General features: G+C 44.8%; 1 protein-coding gene across 3 annotated transcripts in view; it reads left to right on the plus strand.

The window, feature by feature from the left end:
* The window catches only part of oxsr1b (oxidative stress responsive kinase 1b), a 37,319-nt gene that overhangs the window by 8,830 nt on the left and 9,623 nt on the right, over positions 1-18,866 (plus strand). For all 3 annotated transcript variants that reach the window (XM_085763668.1, XM_085763666.1, XM_085763667.1), the window contains exons 3-6: positions 5,384-5,492; positions 11,868-12,009; positions 18,317-18,372; positions 18,622-18,731. In XM_085763668.1, the coding sequence (XP_085619794.1) occupies positions 5,384-5,492; positions 11,868-12,009; positions 18,317-18,372; positions 18,622-18,731 (417 nt within the window). The remainder of the gene's footprint in view (positions 1-5,383; positions 5,493-11,867; positions 12,010-18,316; positions 18,373-18,621; positions 18,732-18,866) is intronic.

Consider the following 18,866-nt stretch of genomic DNA (forward strand, 5'->3'; position numbering starts at 1 on the left):
GAGAGGTGGAAGGATTATATGGAGCTCCCCGCGCACTTAGACATGATCAAGTGCTCGTTTGTGCCTGTTCTGGTTTTGTAGACGGCAACGTTTCTCCCATGTAACGATTTGTCAAAGTCGGACCATTTATTTTTTTAAGGTGAGGTTATTTATATAGCACCATTCAGGCATAAGGCAATTCAAAGTGATCACCAGAGAGGCATGAGATACTTTAAGAATAGTCTATTAAAGGATAATTTCATCTGTTTTATTGTTACAAATGGGGGAAGGCGCTGTGCTACTTGGCTCAGGCAAAAACTGGGACAAAGTTGTGTTGTAGCGGTCACCCAGAGACACCACATCTCAGGATTTGCTCACGATGACCATCTGTTAACTCAGAGCAGAAGTTTGATTGATTGATTTTTTTGCCCAGTCCCCTCCTCCTATTAGTTGTCATCAAAAGGCAACCTGTGAGGAAATAAACGTGATGTATGTGCGCATGGAAGATCGTGACCGGAGACGAACGGCAGATTTCTTATCTTACTCACACGAAACACTAAACCTAGGAGGAGCCCCCTCACCGCGATTTTTTGGAGGATGAATCAGGGGAATGTTGCTCCCGGATTCTCGGAGCAGGCGGTCACATGGAATACAGCGAGGTCGGATTTCCTGCCCCCCCTCCCTCCTCCTCTGCCTCTCACCTCCTCCTCAAACCAATTCCACAGCCTGCTGGGTACCCGGTTAAATGTCTAGGAAGCATTAAATTGAACCCAGATTGCCTCTCTAAAGAAGAAGCTTTAAAAAGAGGATGCCGTAGATTTTAAAGAAGCCTGCGGGGTCTTTAACCTTTCAGAAACCTTTACCTGTGAAACTCAGAAAAGCAATTATCTGTCCTGTCTGTGTATCTATGTGTGTGTATGTGTGTGTGTGTGTCCATATGTAGAGGTATGTTGTAGTTATTTCTGGCACAGCAGTTTGATGGACAGGCGCTTTTGAGTGACTCAAACTAGATCAGAGGAGGAGGCGGTTTGTTTGCAGTGTTACATAATTACACAAGATTTTCAGCCATTGACTTTAATTGTGCATTAAAACCTCCAGGACAAAGAAGATCAGCATTGTTGTTGAAGTGTTCCCATGTTGTAATGTGTGGTTCACTACACAGAATGAACCCACGCTGGACTTTAAAATCCCATAAGATACTCAGATAATGAGAAAATAGACAAGAAGGAGGAGAAGAGTTGTATCCGTATCCTCAGCATTAACATCACAGTTTTCCTGTCGGCTGCGGATCAGCAGGTTCTCTGTTCCTCAGTAGTTTTGCGTGTGTGTGTGTGCAGTGAGATTGGGTCATAGTGAGCGAGTGTGTGTGTGAGCCTCTGAGTAACTGATAGTGACGTAACATTGCTTCCATAGTGGCTTCTCTGTGTGTCTGCCATCAGTGTGATTCTGTGGCACCAGTTTGTGACCCAGCACTGTATTCAGTTTGTGACAATAGGTCATTTATTTATTTTTGCTCAGTTTCAAGGTCCTCACACTCAGGCCAAACACTCAAAGGATCGGGCCTAATATAGAAGAACACAATTGGTGCGGACCGGTCTATTTCCTGGAGAACCTGTGTATATATAATTGATAGGCTACACATATCAAGGGTTTAGTGTTTGGCTTGGCTTCTGCTTGGCATCACTGTTAATATATAGACGTATCACAAAGTACAATGGGCTAGTTTCTGTTCTTTTTTTTCAAATGCTCGATTTCACTGTCTTTTCCTTTTCGGTAAAAACAGGAATTTGACTCGTCATGTTTTGGAGATAGTGGTCGAAGATTACCAACTCTACAAACCAATGTGATTTCCATTAGGGAGAGAAAAACAGTTTTATTCCAAGGGTGGAAAGAGGGGCCGGAGCAGTTGATGTTGTTATTTATTTGGGATTTTTTTGGCCTGCTGGCCCGCCACAAAAATATGGAGTTAAGCCATATTTCTATTTCACGGAAGTTCACTTCTCATGTCAAAGTATTGTTTAACCACAGTATGTAGCTATACAATTACTTGAGCATAACAGTTTAGACTGAGGAAAAATATATTCTCTTGGCAATTTAATTCTCATTAATAAACTAGTTGTTAAATTGATTTAATAAAGAGTGACATTTGATTGTGAAAGCTTAATCGTCATATTATCATTTCAGATGACAGTTTATAGTGAACTGTACAAGCAGCGGGTAAGGAGACATACTGTATACTATGCTAATCGAATGCAGCATGCCGTAACACAGATGGTCATTATTACAATTCATTTCACAATAATGTCCTACACAGGTTGCCATAAGCGCTTCAATGACTTGTACTGTATATTAAATCTGAAGATGTTATCATGGGACTGTGTGTGTGTGCGTGTGTGTGTGTGTATGAGGTGGGGGCAGATCGGTGTGTCACTTGTGGTTTGCAGTTTGGAGGAGTGCCCATGTTTTCACATGAGGTCATCGCAACACCGATAATCAAACACAAAGGAGATAAAGAAAGATGCTGGAGGATATAGTTCCCTCTTTTTGTTTGTATTTGTATCTTTAGATGGAGGAAAATGAAGCAAATATCAATTTTGTTGATTACCAAACATTTGATGACGTCTGCTTTAACACTTGCTGTTCAGTTTTAATGAAACACGTTAGGTTTCTTTGACTTTCTGTCTGATCCAACACATCAATTAGAGCCTGTCGAGTGGAACCTGCTATTGTATTTGGCGTTAACATGTGAACATGTTTATCATCACCTTCAAACACTTTAAAACATTGAGTTCCCACTGAGGAGAATTGTCTGGAAGAAATTTTAAAAAGGTTGAGTCATTGCTGTTGATTGAAGCGTTATCATTTGGTCTTTGATGGACTTGTTGGAGGAGTTTTACCTGTAGATGAACGGATAACTGGTCTCCATACAGTACAACTAAATGTTTATCTTGAGGAAGCCTTTTACCAATCTGTTTCACATGACTGAGTCGATAGTTGATGTAAAATTTATAGGCAAACGAAGCTTGAGTTCATGCAGGAGAAGTTACATAACCTGCCATGCATGATGCTCCTTGAACGAGTCTTGAACGGAGGCTATACAGTACAGCAAAGCGCCCGTGCCATCGTGCACATAGTTTTCCAGTCAGCAGTGATATTTCTTGAAAAACTATTTTCACAAAAGCTTAAATTTCATCCGGCGTCAAAGGTCGCACACTGGAAGCTGCACAGATAGAAAGAAGCAGATGTGAGTGAGGTTTTTAAGCAGCGAGAACGTTTCCAGCGTCTTTGCTGCAGCATAGGTTTACAGTGACCTAATCCCCACAACAAAGAGTCTCTCTGATTCTCACATTGTCTGCTGGAAAAAGATGGGAAAACCTGCCAACTGCCGGAGCGCGATATCCTCCCCAGTTATCCCATTGTTTTTCTTTTCTGGGGTTACCCTGGCCCACAGAGCTGCGGGGACTTGCCTCTTCCACTGTGCTGAGAACAGAGGCGGGGTTGGTGGTGGTGGTGGTGGGGGAAAGAGGGGGGTTAGGCTCCAGTGAAGCCAGTTAGAAGCTAAGAGGCTATATCATTATTGTTCTCTCTCTCTCTCAGCCTGGAGTGTCCACACAAAGGATGATAGCGGTGGCGACACACAGGGCTCGCCGTCTGGCCCCGGACAGACTGGAAGTTATTAGACCGCCTTGATAATCAAAAACGGCTTTAGTCCAGAAGCAGACCGACCGGTATGTGGGCTCACCTGTTGGTCTGTTGTCGGTCAGTCTGACCTTCTGTTGAACACGTCTTTCACCCATCATGCTCTAATGGGTTCGTCTGTATCCACCCTTATTATGAGTCGCTTCATGTTTTTAACCCTCTTTTGTCTTGTGCTTCTATTGGCATCATGATGTCACTGGCCTGTCCTGCTCTTTTCTTGGCTGAGGCACTCACTGACGCCCCCCCCCCCCTGCACTCAATAGTGATGACTCTGCAGCTGAAGCACACTGCTGCTAATGCACTTTGTGTAAGCTAAGCATTTATGCTGATGGGACATAAGGCTTTGGTTGCTTACTGTGTGACCCTCGGGCATGTATCGATTGATTCCCTTTAATCTTTAATTGATGTTTTCCACTCCCGTGTTAAGGTTTCTCAGTTGACAGGCGTGTGGTGCTGCACCTGTCATGGTGCAAGTTGCAACACTGTATTTAATAACGGTGAAATTTGAAGAGGAGGAACAATGCTATTGATTTCATCTCTCAGCAACGGTGTATATCTAATACAGAGATGCTGAAGACCAATGATATGTTTGGCATTGTATAGCACAAAGACTATAAAGAGGGAAAATCTCCATAATATTGAGGAAATTGTTGATGATTTCAGGTCGGACTTACCTTGTTAAAAGAGCTGTGATTTTCATTGTGATAAGTTAATAAAATGTTTTTTCTTTTTTGGTAGTAACACACATGGACTTGTCTAAAATATTATTTCTGGATGTCCTTGAATAATGTTTTATGTAAATACTCCTATATTTTCTTTCGGTCTCATTTCCATGTATCCCAGTGTTTTCTACTCTCTAGCAGCTCTATGGGGGATTTTCGCAGCGAGCAGCAACAACAGAGGTGCTGTGAATTATTATGGAGCTCCAGTAACAGGTTCAGTCATTTGTCAAGTATTCAGGTGCAGAGACAAAAGCGAAGCCTCTTGTGAATCAGTGGTCCCAACACCGGAGTCAGCTAGATTTTCTTTTTCTTAGGAAGCTTGTCTATCCTTAAATGACTTTGGGACTGGTGCTGAAGTGATGGATTAGACTTCTGTGCCAGCATTACCTCAGCTCTACCACTTTCCAAGCACACACACACACACAGAGAAAAATACCTTTACAGCTGTAAAAAGGGCTGAGCTCTAGCTGTTTGTTTTTTTTCGCTTCTGCATAGATATGCATTATATTGACCTAGTCTATTTCTCTTCTACCACTGACGTCATTAAGATCTTGAGTATCTCACTAAATTTCAAGAATAGCTGCAGCATCAAAGGCACAGCCCTTTTTTATTGTGACTGCATTCAGTTTGTCTCCAGGCTGTTCTCATACCTTTTTGGTGGGAGTCTAATGAGAATAGCTTCTTGGCACAGTTTGCATCGGATGAAAATATAAGCAGGGTGTGTTTTGTCTTGTTTTGTGTTGTACGGTTCATCTCATTGTCACAACAGCACAAGATTAAGTTCTGCTCTGCTTCTGAAGCCGGTGGATAATTAAAGCGATCAATGAAAATACATCAGCTTACTTAGAAAATTTAAATTGTTCGCAGATTACACCTGCTTCACCGGGACAAAGACAAATACAGCAACTCTGCTATTAGACACGAGCAAAATAATTAGTTACAACTTCAATTCTTATGTGTCTTTCATGTGTTTTCCTCCACAGAAAGAGATTCAGGCCATGAGCCAGTGCCACCACCCCAACATCGTGTCTTACTACACCTCCTTCGTGGTAAAGGATGAGCTATGGCTGGTCATGAAGCTGCTCAGTGGCGGTAAGTGAACAACATATATATATCTTAAGGATGTATTTCTTCCTCCTTTTTATGCACTGCTCTCAACTCCGACTTATCAATCTGAATGTCAGGATCCTGCACAGACAAGTAAAAGAAATCTCATCATTTGCTAATGAAAAAGAAATTACTGTCAGAAAGAGGAGGATCCTGCTTGGCCCCAAGTCATATTTTGAGGGTCCAGGTTTTTTTTTGGCAGGGGCCCCTTGTAATGAGAGAGGGGCAGTAGGAAGAGCGGGGCTACTTGCTGCCGATGATGTTAACTGTGATTGTAGGGAATGTGACAGCACTGATCCTCACTGTGTCCTGTGTGTGCTGCAGCTCTTTCCGGGCTTTAACTCAGTACAGTGCAGGAGCTAATGACAGGGCAGAGGTAATAACAGCCCGCAGGCTGGCGTCATGGCATCCATGTGGCAGCGCTGCAATTAACTAGTGAGAGGAGCACGAAGAGGAGGCCACCATGGAGAGAAAGACCACTGGTTCCAATTTGCATTGTTCTTTTTATTTCCTTCAGCAGTGCATTCAAATACAGTATTAAACTATAGTAAATAACATCTGTAGCTCTGGATGTAAATGTTAGTGAGTAAGGGCTTATGAGGGCTCCGACAATAAAACACTGTGTAGATGACGACGGCATCTTTTGCCAAACATTTAACAAGCAACAAGCAGTGGGCTCCTCCAACTCTGAGGTGAAGACAGCCTGATGAGTTAATACTCATGTGTTTTCAAAGAGGCAGAAAAATTGCCACCCGTCTCGTATCCATCCTGCTTTCAGGCTCACTCACTTAATTTTACAAGCTCCAGTGTACACAGATACATCCACACACTAAACATTTACACTCCTGTTTTTAACCCCCCTCCTTCTTCGTCCCAAGCTCCCTGTGTAAACAGCGTCCCACTGTAACGGATAGCGCCCAGGTGGCGAGCCTGGCTCCCCTCAGATACGCTGGAGTCATGAGCTGCTCGGCAGCCGCCTGGCAGCTGGGCCCAGGGCACGGTGCCCGCCAAGCGACGCTGCAGCAGGCGGCCAGCCTCACAGCAGGAGCAGACACCACTCAAGATGGCCTCCCTCCTTCCCCTTATCCTAGTTAAACAGAGGCCCTTGATGTTGAGTTTTTTTTATTGTAGGGAGTAATTAAACGATGGCCATGGTGACGTCTGCCATGGAGACAGACCTCAAATGAGGTCAGGTTTATAGACCGTCTCTCCACAGGGCAGAGTGTCCCAGCCTGAGGAAGGCCAGCTCCTGTCTGCTCCTCTGGCTTTATGGAGCGTGAGACAGAGACCCTCCACACTCTGGCTCCGTCCTCCATCCTTCAGACCGAGAACAGCTTTAACAGCTGATGTGAAAAGGCCCTGACATGTTTTGACATTAATATATCACACATTGTTTATTATTGATGGTTTTTCCTCGTAAAGTGAAAAATCAGAAGAGTGCATTGCTACAGGTCTCATTCCTAATAGAGAAGAATGCTGTCAGACGACTGTACTACATAGTATCATGTTTGTTCGCCAGTACACTCACATTAGTTCGAGATGCACTTCAAACCGACTCATTCACCACAGTTACAACATTAGAGAGAGAGTTTAGTAGCAGATTGAAGGAGCAGTTGCGGAGTAACTGCTGAATAATTTGAGGACGTTTCCAAAAGCTACTTGGGCGGGAGACAAAATTCACAGAAGGTACTTGTTTTTGTGGCATATGCTGTGAGTTTTATGTCACTACTGACTCTTGGTGCACGCCTTTACTGCAAGATGTTTTTTTTTTTTTTGTTACATCTGAAGCAACACGTGACGCACTGTGCACCACGTCTGTGTGCAGGCTCAGATAAATCAAATAACACTCTGTTTCAATCAAAGATATCAGTGGGACATTTCATGTTGCTGTTTGGCATCTGGCCCTTTCAAAACAGCACGTGTCTGGTCTTCCTCGGGCACATGCTGCACCACTACCCTGTATTTGACTCTCTTTACGTCAAGAACCTTACATGCAAATTCCCTAAATGCTTTAGGCACTGCATACTCCAGCTCTTTCACACATCGTGTCATACGTTGGACTCAAAAAAAAATCTAATCTTCATTGAGACCGCCCCACCGCTCTAGCAAATCCATGCAAGGCCGAACCTGCAGAGCCGAGATCTTCGGCTGGTACACTGTGAAAGCTCAGGGCTTTTCAGGAAATTCCTGTTCTGAATCTGACATGTGAACAACTGTTTCGTTAGAGCGCCGCGCTACCTGTCACCGGCTGTATTCCAATCAGAGAGACGTCCACTGAAAAACCCACGGGGGAGAGTATAATATGAGTCATGGCAAAGCAAGCAGGGGAATGCATTCCCAGAAGATTAATGAGCAGACTTCCTTGACCTACAACCGCCGCTGCCGAGCTCAATCGAGTGCCACTCAGAGTGGAACACAGCTCAAGGCAGATTGTCACCGACTCTATGAATTCACCATATGAAAAGACTTGAGTCAAGTTTTGGAGCCAGGTGGATTTGTCACATCATGATGTGGCCCTCAGCTATTTCCAAAATGCTGACAGGGAGCCTGGATGGTGGAGTGACGACAATATACGTGCAAAAACTACCTTTCTTCACTTTCGTATCATGATGTTCATTCCCCCCCTGAGGAAATTATGGAACTTATTAAAAGTTTTGATAGATTCCTCCCTCAGGCTGAGCCAACAATCCCTCTTCTTCAACAACTTTCTGCACCACCCCATGCCTCGCCACAACCTCTCCCATGCCCCACCCTCCCTCTGCCCCTGCAACTCCGCTTTGGCATTCCTCGTCGTCCTTTCACACAGTTGGCACCGGTCCTTATCTCCTTCGTCCACCCCCTCACCCCCGTCCCGCTCCCCACTTCACTCGCTCATCCTCTCCCTCGGCCTCAAACGTCCTGCTCCGACCAGGCAAAAAAAAAAAACGGAAAACACTTGAAAGGTGATGTTGCTGGATGAAGTGGAGCTGTGTTAACTTCCTGGCGACCTGTCCTGTCCACCACGGTGCAGCCCGCCCTTCTTCAGTACCAAAGGATAAGCTGTATAGCTAATGGATGAGTGAATCCTGAGAAAGAAGGAGTTTTGGCTAATCCAGCATGTAACTGAAACGATAATTTGACATTTTCCTAAGGGTTTGGTTATTACACAGCAGCGCGCTTAGTCAAGACTTCATTTATTCCCTGTGATTTGTGTTCAACTCCTCCACTGGAGGCTCAGACATGCACCGTTCAGACCGGGCCAACAGGTGTCATTCGTCTGGGAGGCCATATTCTTCCCCATGCAAATGACCCCTTGGATTGTGAAGCTGTCAGTCAGTGTCAACATGTTGAAGCAGCCTAATGAAGCATGAAGAGTTCAATCAGATGAATCTGAAAGAGGCTGACAAGGCTGGCATTTGGTGATCCTCCAAAGCCCACGTCATGCTGTGTGCACTTGATGATCTCTCCCCTCGATGCAACCTCAGCTTAAAGAGAAAGACGTTTACTAACTGTACACCATTTCTTGTTTTACACTCTTCTTTCATCTTCTGTGAGTTTTTTTCCCCTGCTTTCTTGTTTGGCATTTTTAGAATAACACTTACTCGCCTCTTTTGCTAAGAGTTAGATGAGAGGATTGTTATTGTTACTGCTGTACGGTAAATAATATGTAGCTCCATCCAGCAGTAGCCAGCAGCTTACCTTGGCAGTTTAAAACAAAATCTGCCTAACAGCACATTTTTAAAGCTCACTAATGAGCAGAAAATACCTTTTTTACACTTCCGTTTTTTTCTGGATTAAACAAGCTAAATATAACATGTTAATTAGTGAGCTTTAGTTAGTGAGTTACCGGCGGACAGATTTTATTACCTTTGGACAGAACCAGGCCGGCCGTCTCCCCCCGTTTCCTGGAATTACACTAAGCTAAAGATGGTTGGTCAGCCTTATGCATGGTGTGCAAACATCACACAGATGGATAGAGTAAGGGTGTGACTTCTCATATGCAGCGGAGTGAGCGAGGATAAGGTCCAGCACATTAGCGTCTTTGTCGCCTTTAATCGCATACTCTTAATTTGTTGGCTCATTAGCACTACATCTCCCCTGTAATTGCAACTTGACTCTATTCACTTAGCCTCCTCCCCTCTCAGCGCTTCTCCTCATTGTCACCTGTCACTTCTTGTCACTTCCTCTCCTCCCTCCAGCCATCTCGAGACAAGGAGATGAACGTCGGGGTTTCGAGAAGCAGCAGCAGCACCGAGAGAGAGGAGAGAGGAGAGAGCCGTGTGTGCGCAGAACAGAGAAGGGGTGGGGGTGGGGTGGGGGGGGAATCAAACAGGCTGTCTTTTCTCAATGAGCTTCAAAGAGCTGTCACATCAGAGACACGAGGCTGCACTCTTCCTACACTCTTCCTCCCGCTTCTTTGCCAATTCACTCACTCACACGCTCGCATGCGCACCCACTATCTCCCACACTCAGACGCACGTTTCCCACTGTGCACTGCAACTGCACGAAGAACCCACTGAACCCGTCGTCACTCCCTCACTCCCTCCTCACTCTGTCTCTCCACTCGTCGTGTCTAAGACTCTCTCTGCAATAACACTGTCTCAGTCTCAGGTGGCCCCGTCATTGTCAGCTCCTCCGGTTAATGCAGCCAGTGCCTCGACCGAGTCCGAGCGCTGCCTGCAGGCGAGGACATCCTGAAGTGATTGAGCAAATAAATATCTGTGCACCCCTCAGCCTGGCGCGACTGCTGAAACACAATTTAGTTCTGGGATTGTGTCGCGGACAGCATTTCGGGACCTTGAAAAGGCGATTTCCAGCTTTTGTTTGCAAGTGCTGCTCAGTGTGTGTGTGTGTGTGTGGGGCTGAGGGGTGTGTGTGTGTGAGAGAGAGAGAGCAAGAGAGGGGAGGGACAGATAGGCAGTGTGGCAGTGTGATGTTTGTGTTTGTGTTTCGCTGCAGCACAATAAAGCTTGTCAGGCAAGTGGCATTCTTTTTGCTTCTCTGCTTTGTCCCCCCCTCCCCTCCATTCGCCAGTGTCGCCCAATTTTCTGTCATGCCAAATGCAAATACCAAACCTCTATTCAGAGAGATGTTCTTTATTCTGTGGAAAGTGGCACAAAGGAAATCGTACAGTCTGACATTTTTAATCCAGAGCGCTCCTTTTATTCAGCCGGAGCCGGGCTGAGGCAGATATGGCGAGTGACCTGTCTTCTTTTTTTCGGTCCTAACCGGGCCGGGGGGAAGTTGACGGAGCTGCACCACTTCTCCATTCAGCCGGGGGAGTAACTGAAGACGCAGACAGTTTGACTCGTTAACCTGCACTGCACTGTACTGCAGATGTCGACCTACTTCACAAGGCCTCGGAGGCAGATTCATGCCACAATAACACTCACACATTGTGTATTCTTTTTTTTCTTTTTTTTTAACTGTCGAGCTCAGTTTGTATTTGTGGGTTTGACTGCAGAGGAGTCTGAAATGATGATGTCATCCACAGCCACATCCTAGAGCCGCTTTTGTAGACAGTGAATAATGAAATGACTCCGACAGTAGCCTCAGCCACGTTATCTGATTACCAGCTGTGAGCTCCACATCTAAATGAAACTCATTTGGTGGGAAAACTTCAAACAAAAATCCTCTGAGCCTATAATCTAATTTGGCTCAATGGACCAAGTTTAAAAAAATGTTTTGTAATGACACCATAAATTTAAGTCCCCCTGCCATTTAGTCAATGACACGGTTCTCTGTGTTAGTAGATAATGGCTTTACTTTCTAAAAACATAGATTGCACAACATAGATCACCATTCATACAACGTGTGGTAATGAATGTTTGGATTCATCGCCCTCCATTGCTGTTTTCTTTTTCTTTTTTTTGCTGTGGCCAAATTAAAAGGTTATAGTGATGTTTGTGGTGGGAGCACTTTGTCTTAGCACAGCTAAATCATTCGTTTTTTCCCCTTGTAAAATTCATCGTGGATCATGGGAGTGGAACTGGGAAAAGGTCTTTGTGTACCCCCAATCTAATTTATCCAAACAATATAAGATTATACATGAATTATTGTGACTGAATGTCTGCCAATCCACCAGGAAGTATGTGTTTTCGTAAATAAGTTTTGATTTAGGATAGGCTTAACAAATGATATCAGCCAGCCTGAGGGGACTTTCTCACAGACGCGCCGAGCTTGATCATCAGTTTAGACCCGAAACGAGACAATTTATTTACCCTGGGTTGTTTGCTGGATAGTTTTCATGCGTCTTTGTCACCAACGCTGACAATCACAAATGTGGCTTTCAGCAAAGAAAAATGAAGCACGATGTTATAAATCCAGACTTTCTAATAACCGATTCTTTTTTTTTTTTCTTTCTTTTTTTTGGTTCGCCAGGCTCCGTGCTGGACGTGATCAAACATGTCATCTCTCGAGGTGAACACAAGACGGGCGTCCTGGACGAGGCCAGCATAGCCACTGTTTTGAAAGACGTGCTCGAGGGCCTGGAGTACCTACACAAGAACGGGCAGATCCACAGGTAACCAGGCTTGTTGCCCCTCCACGCTGGTGCTGTAATAAAAGTGACACTGGACTTTTCATCACGGCTAAGTACACAAGGCTTTAACAGGCTTCACCTTGAGGGTTTATGGAGCAGCGATACGTAACTTTCTCCTCTCCATTAATAGTTGTCGTACTGATATTTTGTCTGACCTTGACTCCATGGGACATTGTGTTTGTATACTGGAGTCTGTGTCCATTTGTGTTTGTAGTGGCACGTTTATTTGTAGTAATAACCTAACCTGTTCAGAGGCTCCCACTGTCAAACAGAGGGATGAACATTTGATAAAAAAAATAGATTAAACCTACATTTAATTGAGCAACTAAACCATTTCTTGTGAATAATAGTTTTTTTAAATGCAGATTTCATAATAATTGATAAATACCATTATATGGAGACGTGTTCACATTGGCACTTTCCTAATACCTGTGCTCATTAGCCTGGCTATTTCTATTAATCATGGTGACTAATTGCATCATTATGTGCCCTTTACCATTGTGTGCTATCTGTTTCCATCATGTTCTTTCCATTATTGGGCGTTATTTCTTCTCTCTTAGTCAAAAAAGTAACCGTCGACTCTGCCAGCTTATGCTAATTAATCACATTCATGGTTCAGTGCAGAGTAAAGTACGTGGAAGTGATGTGTGTTCCTCATCCAATCAGACACATGGCTGTACCCAGGAAGTGGCATTTTCAACCTCAGCCACTTTCACTCCTAAAGGTCACAAGATTCATTTGGATCTGTACGGAGATAAGGCAGCCTACTTCACTAATGGGGCTGCAACAAGTGTTCCAGAAGAAGAAAGAGCATTAACGATGCATTTATGGCTCACTACTAAACAATGGATAGGAATGAAAAAAAAAAGAAAATCAAAGTGTCCTCTTGCTTTTTTTTTTTTAATCTTTCTTTTTAATGTTAAGTTCATACACACGATGTAAGCCCTCGATGTTTTAACGACACTGCAGCAACCTCAAGTCAGAAACTGCTGCAAGACACCTCTAAATAGACTTAACACATGCCACTTCCGAGCTGATAATCTTAAAGAGTTACTGACTGAATATGCATAAGTGGAGAATGTGTCAATGGCAGATTTGCCTGCCACAGGAAATGTGAAGCTGAAAGCTCTCCTCTAAGCCATTTCAAGACCTGGCTAAGTCCCTGCACTCAGGCTGTTACAATGAACTCAGTCAACACGCTGACTGTAGAAGCCATCACACTACCTCCTCTGTATTTAATATTCATTACTCACTTTTTCATATGAGTCCTTTTATTTTTTTCTCCCCCGCTGGCACACACAGAGCCCGGGACAGGCTACACGTGTAAATAATGCATAGCTTTTTTGGCTTGGGTAAGTGCTGAGCAGCTTTCAGAGTAGCATGCCAATGAGAGGCAAGAGAGGGAGGCTTGATTGAAGACTTTAACCATGGGCAGGGATGAGGGATGTATATATGTATTGTCTTCAGCCATGCAGATGAACAGAACAGATTGTCAGCTCGTTGCCCTGCTGATTAAAAAATCGCATTATTCTACAGAAACTGTGGGCAGATATAGAAATTTGCATAAACATTAAATAAAGCACTGTTAATTAAAAGGAAAGTCCACTGTGGTGTACGTCTGCTGCAGCATTTCAGTATCCACTTCCAGCATAATGTGACAGGGTTATCGGTCAGAGCCACAGAGGGGGAAATGTTTTTCCTGAATTAAAGCCGTCTTCGACTCTCTGCCCTTTTCTCAAGAGACGTTGGAGAATCATTAATAGATCATCCATTCATCTCATCTGTCCAACCCTCGCCTCTGAGGTGTGACGTTGTGAATAAGCAAATGCGAGGTGATCCCCCCCCCCCCAGCCCAGCGCTGAAAAACATTGACGTGAGAGGACACCAGTTGATCTGCGTCTTGCTGACGAAAAAACGCTCACGTATGGCTCTGTGCGTTCCTCATGTGTAAGCTGGATCATATGAGCCGGAGCCTCGGGGCAGGGGTGACGGAGAGAGGCAAGGGGGGGCGAGGCAGAGAAAAGCATCACATGATATGTTCCATCCAGCCCCCAGGACGGCAGAAAAGCAATTAGAGTCTTGCGGCCTGGACTGTAGGCGCAGGCAGAGACATTTACCACAAGACGGCAAACTCCTCCACCTCCTCGTTCACAGCAGCTCGGAAAGTCGCTGATTCAAAGGTGGCACTTGTCCTCTAACTTGACCGGCAGGTCGACACCATACACGTGACAAAAGGAGAACACCAGTCTGGATTTTGTCAGTGGAGTCTTAGAAAACCAGCCCTGCGAGTTACTCATCGGAAAGTGATCTTCGAATCGTGGCGAGCTCTTACTTCATTCTCAGAAAGCCTCACGTCTTCTGAGGCTATGTGGGAAATGATCCGCCTTGTGGTTTGCTAATGATCAGGTAATGGCTGTAGTTCCGCTGCCTCTGGGAGATGAGAGGCTCTCGCTGCAGATTAAAGCAAAAAAAATTGACAAAATAAGAAATAAAAAAAATTGGTTTAGAAAACCAAATGAGAACAGTATGGAAAAAAGCGATCAAAATACAACACAGGACAGATATTTGTGCGGTCAACAAGGGCACGGTTAAAAGAGGGAGGGGGGTATTTCATCTCCACAGTAGACCCACGGGGCATCTCATAAACTCTCTTTTTACGGCTCTGCGAGGGGCACTGTGAGCCTGGCACCAGGATGTGATGTCACAGGAGGTGAGTGGTGGAGCTGAGAGGTGCGGTGGCTGCCAGATGAACATGATAAATCCTCTTGACAGTTTCATAGCCTGGCTGTCCCCACCTGGCTACTGTCTGGATTTCATTTCAGTAGATCATAAATATGAAGGGACCACACATATCTTGTTGAATTGTCAATAATTTCAAGTTGCAAAACACTTCTTCATGTGTGGCAACCCTTTGGCAGGCTGGAATGTTTTTCAACACAAAACAATAAGCACAATATGCCGGTTATTCTTCTGGCTATTATTGCTCTTGTTATTATGGCTGGATGACTGGTAGGAGTTGGGACTTTAACTGCAGGTTGGCCTTTTCTTTTTTCCTCTGCTACAGTATTTCTTTGAACTTGCATGGTGCATTGTGTCACCACCTCCTCCCTCCCTCCTCCTTTTCCTCTCCTGTGAATGTTAATGACTGTCTACACTCTGCAGACTTTTTTTTTTTCTCAGTGCATTACAATCTGCTGCATTGAACCATAGCCTCAGTGCTACTTGAATGAGCGCGGAGGGACGCGATCAGATCGTCTCAATCCCTTCTTTTGTGAATGATGCAGCTACAGTACATGGACTGTCTGCTGTCAGACCGGAGCATATTAAACTGAAAATCCAGCATAAAATGAAACCTAAATCATGGAGATTAGTATTCATTTGTAAAGTTTATACAAGCTGAAATGACTGTAGTGTAAATGATGATGGTGATGTCAAACAGTCATGGCTCTGATTCATAGCCTGAAGTTCTTCATCTCAATGTGAACCCACTGAGTTACTCACTAATTCATTAATTCAACACTGACAAATGCCATGTTGGCAAAGTAGCTCTGGAGATGGTGATGTCGCTTGGTCCAGACTGATATATTTCATTTGTTGGATAGATTGATCGTTGTCTCCAGAGGAAGAATCCTACCAAGTATCACGATGAGCTGAACTTTTCATCCTCAGGTCAAAAAGTAAATTTGTCCAATGCTAAATACCTCACCTCACCTCACCAGCCTCAGTCGCAGTTTGTGTTTAGTGTTAATCGGCTAATGTTAGCATGGTGTTATGGTAAACAAACACAGCAAATATTATACACAAGTAGCCAAGTACAGCCTCACACTCGTCTCTAGCATGGCTGCAGACTCTTAGGCCTGATAGATACTGACTTTCACTGTCCAATATCATTAAGGGAGCTCAGTATAAATGCATTGGGGGGTATTTCTCTCTCTTCAAGTAGCATAGGTCGCCTCTCTGGCACGTTTCCAGATAAAGAGGCAGAAGACATTCCTACAGCTACTCCTTTTTTTTCCCTGGGAAGATGAAAGAAGTGCGATGACAAGTAAGCAGATCTTGTGACACGGCCAGAATGGGTAATTGGCCCCGACTGAGCCCACGATATCTTATTAAAATACTTTATATCTTTGGCCCGTGCTTAAGCCCTGAATCTTAAAACGGTGAAAGACAGAACCGGACCCTGTGAGAAGAGGGACAGTGGTTGTGTATTTTGGGATACTCCCAGCCTCAGGTGGTCCCGCTCAAATCCTTAAAAAGCAACATCTCACATTACAAGACTTAAATCATAACCTCATTGTACGTGCTAACACCCTCAGATGGAGGAGCGCAAGAAAAAGGGGAAGATATTGTGACCCGATGTCGCCGAGCTGTTGTGTATGAGGTCAGCAAAGTGACAGTGGGACAAGCGTGGAGAGCCGTGGAGCACAGACGTCTGTCTCCAACTGTGGTTTTTCAAAAAAGCCACTAGCGAAAGGCTGTCATGTCCGCTTTTCGTCCACCCCTTTTCTCATCCTCTGCCTACATCATCCCTCGCTCCGACTGGTTACGTAATGTAGCTCGTCTAGACACAAATGCACATCAAAGTTTTTTCACCACATCTACTACTACACAGACAGCTCTTTCTGTCTGAGCTGATAAGTGCAAACACAGTTTAGAGGAGACAGCGATACAGCCACCTAACACCCTGCTCTGTATCTCAGTATCTCACTCCGTGCTTCTGGATACTTCTGCCATCCCAGCAGTCATTTTTGCCCCTGCAGTGGGAATGGGAATCCCCAATCTTTTGTTTCCAGCCTGTATCGGTCCTGATATGTCACACACATGCTCCGTTTCGTCCTCCGCGGCCACTCCCTGCCCTTGTCAGTCAGCATGAGATCTGTCGGCTGTGGTATTTTACTGGAGCTGCTCTCTCGGCTCAAGAGGCCTCTACACTCTCTCAAGTATTCGGCAGCTTTTGGACAAACATCTGAACTGTGACCCGTAAGCTCTTGAGTCCTCTCAGCACATTGTGTGTCTTCAGTAGGCCGCTTGTAAAAGATTGCAGTCCCCAAATACTTTCTCTCATTTACACAACCACTCTTCCTCTTTCCGAGGCTCCGGTTGTGTCCTCTACAGTTTTCAGCACCTTGTGAGTGTTGAGTAGCTTGCTTGTAAAAGATTGTACCTCCAGCTTGTAGCTGCGGGCGAAGAGGTGCTCCACAACTCCACCTCCTTCACTTTTTTTTGCTACAACTCTTTTCTTCAACCCAGTAAGTTTCCAAGAACACAGGTAATAGATCTTTTTGGTGATCCAGGGGGCAACAATCTGCCCCGCTGTGACATCTACCTCTGCAGCATTTGCCCCCAGTGAAAGTGAGCCTTTGTTTCTTGGAAGCTGTGTCATGTCTCATCTCCGAACCAGTACTCTGAAGACCAAATCTATTTTTACATTCATTGAGACCACTTTGTTTCCTGGAATCATCCAACTGCATATATGTCTCATCAAAAGCTGCAAGCTTTTTACTCCAGTGCCCCCATCTGGTAACACGGTGAACTGCTCCGCTGGTGAGACTGCAGCTCCTCTTTATGTCCCCGTCAGCACGGTTTTAAAAATCTGTCTGGGGGGTTAATGTGTGAAAACACAATCTGTTAGAAGATGTTTAAGTCAGTTTAATGGCTCACAATGTTCTGGGACATCGCCCTGTCAGAGACGTCCTCTCATTAGTCTTTTTTTCTTTTTTTTAAAATGTACATTCACTTCCCGAAAGGCAGGACGGGCAGAAAGAGCTGACTGTTGTCCTCGGTGACCCCCGCTGCCCATCTTTACTTTTTATTTCCTCGCCTTTCGCTTGACCCTTCGACTCTGTCTCCAAAAGTCTGTTGCTATGACAACTCTGTCTGGCTGGTGAGATGGCACTATTGGCTCCGAGCGGCAGTGTGTGCAACTCTGTGTGTGTGTGTGTGAGGGTGCAGGGAGGCAGACAGGCAGTCAGACAGCTGTCCCTGCTGAATCGGCTTATCGCCACCAGGGGAGGCTGAACAGGGTTGAACAAATCAACTACCGTGTGTGTGTGTGTGTGTGTGAATGATTAATAAAGTCTTTAAAGGTGAACGCTTTGAAGCCTTTGCCTTCTACCTAAATCAATCAATTTGACAAGTTATTAGTAAGCAGCCAAGTAAAGAAGAGACCCTATGCTTCCACTGAGTCAGTCACATAAAGATGTTCTGTTAAAATGTCTCTACTTTTTATGTTAAGCTCCTTGTGAGAAGCATTTATGTAACGTACAAATTCTTGTTTTGTCTTTCACAGAGATCTAAAGGCTGGAAACATTCTCCTCGGGGACGACGGTTCAGTACAAATTGCAGGTATTTACCCACAAGGCAACAAAAAAAGCCTCCGGCACAGGTCACTTGTCACCAGTGACTCAAATGAGGTGTGAAGCAGCAGAACGTTGCGCCTCACCTCTGCTGCAGCCTCGTTTAACCCCTGTTAGACCGCTGACTCATATTTATGCACAGGAGGCCCAGCGTGTGGAGGAAAATCTACCTTGACAATTCCTTTATTGATTCACTGCTTTGTCCCCTCCCCTCCCTCTCCTCTTCCCCCTCCTCCAGACTTTGGCGTCAGTGCCTTTCTAGCCACAGGTGGTGACATGACTCGAAATAAAGTGCGCAAGACGTTTGTGGGAACGCCATGCTGGATGGCCCCAGAGGTCATGGAGCAGGTCGGTCCTCAACACATCTTTATCTAAGCAGGCACTAACAGACATTCAGATCAACTGGCAACAAAGATCCCAAAGTTAGTTTTACTTGCTTTTTTTAAACCTGTTTGTTAAATCTTTTATTACTTATTATAGAAA

This window comes from Trachurus japonicus, chromosome 20 (assembly GCF_045865225.1).
Source record: "Trachurus japonicus isolate A0001 chromosome 20, Traja_1.0".
NCBI classification, from domain to species: Eukaryota; Metazoa; Chordata; class Actinopteri; order Carangiformes; family Carangidae; genus Trachurus; species Trachurus japonicus.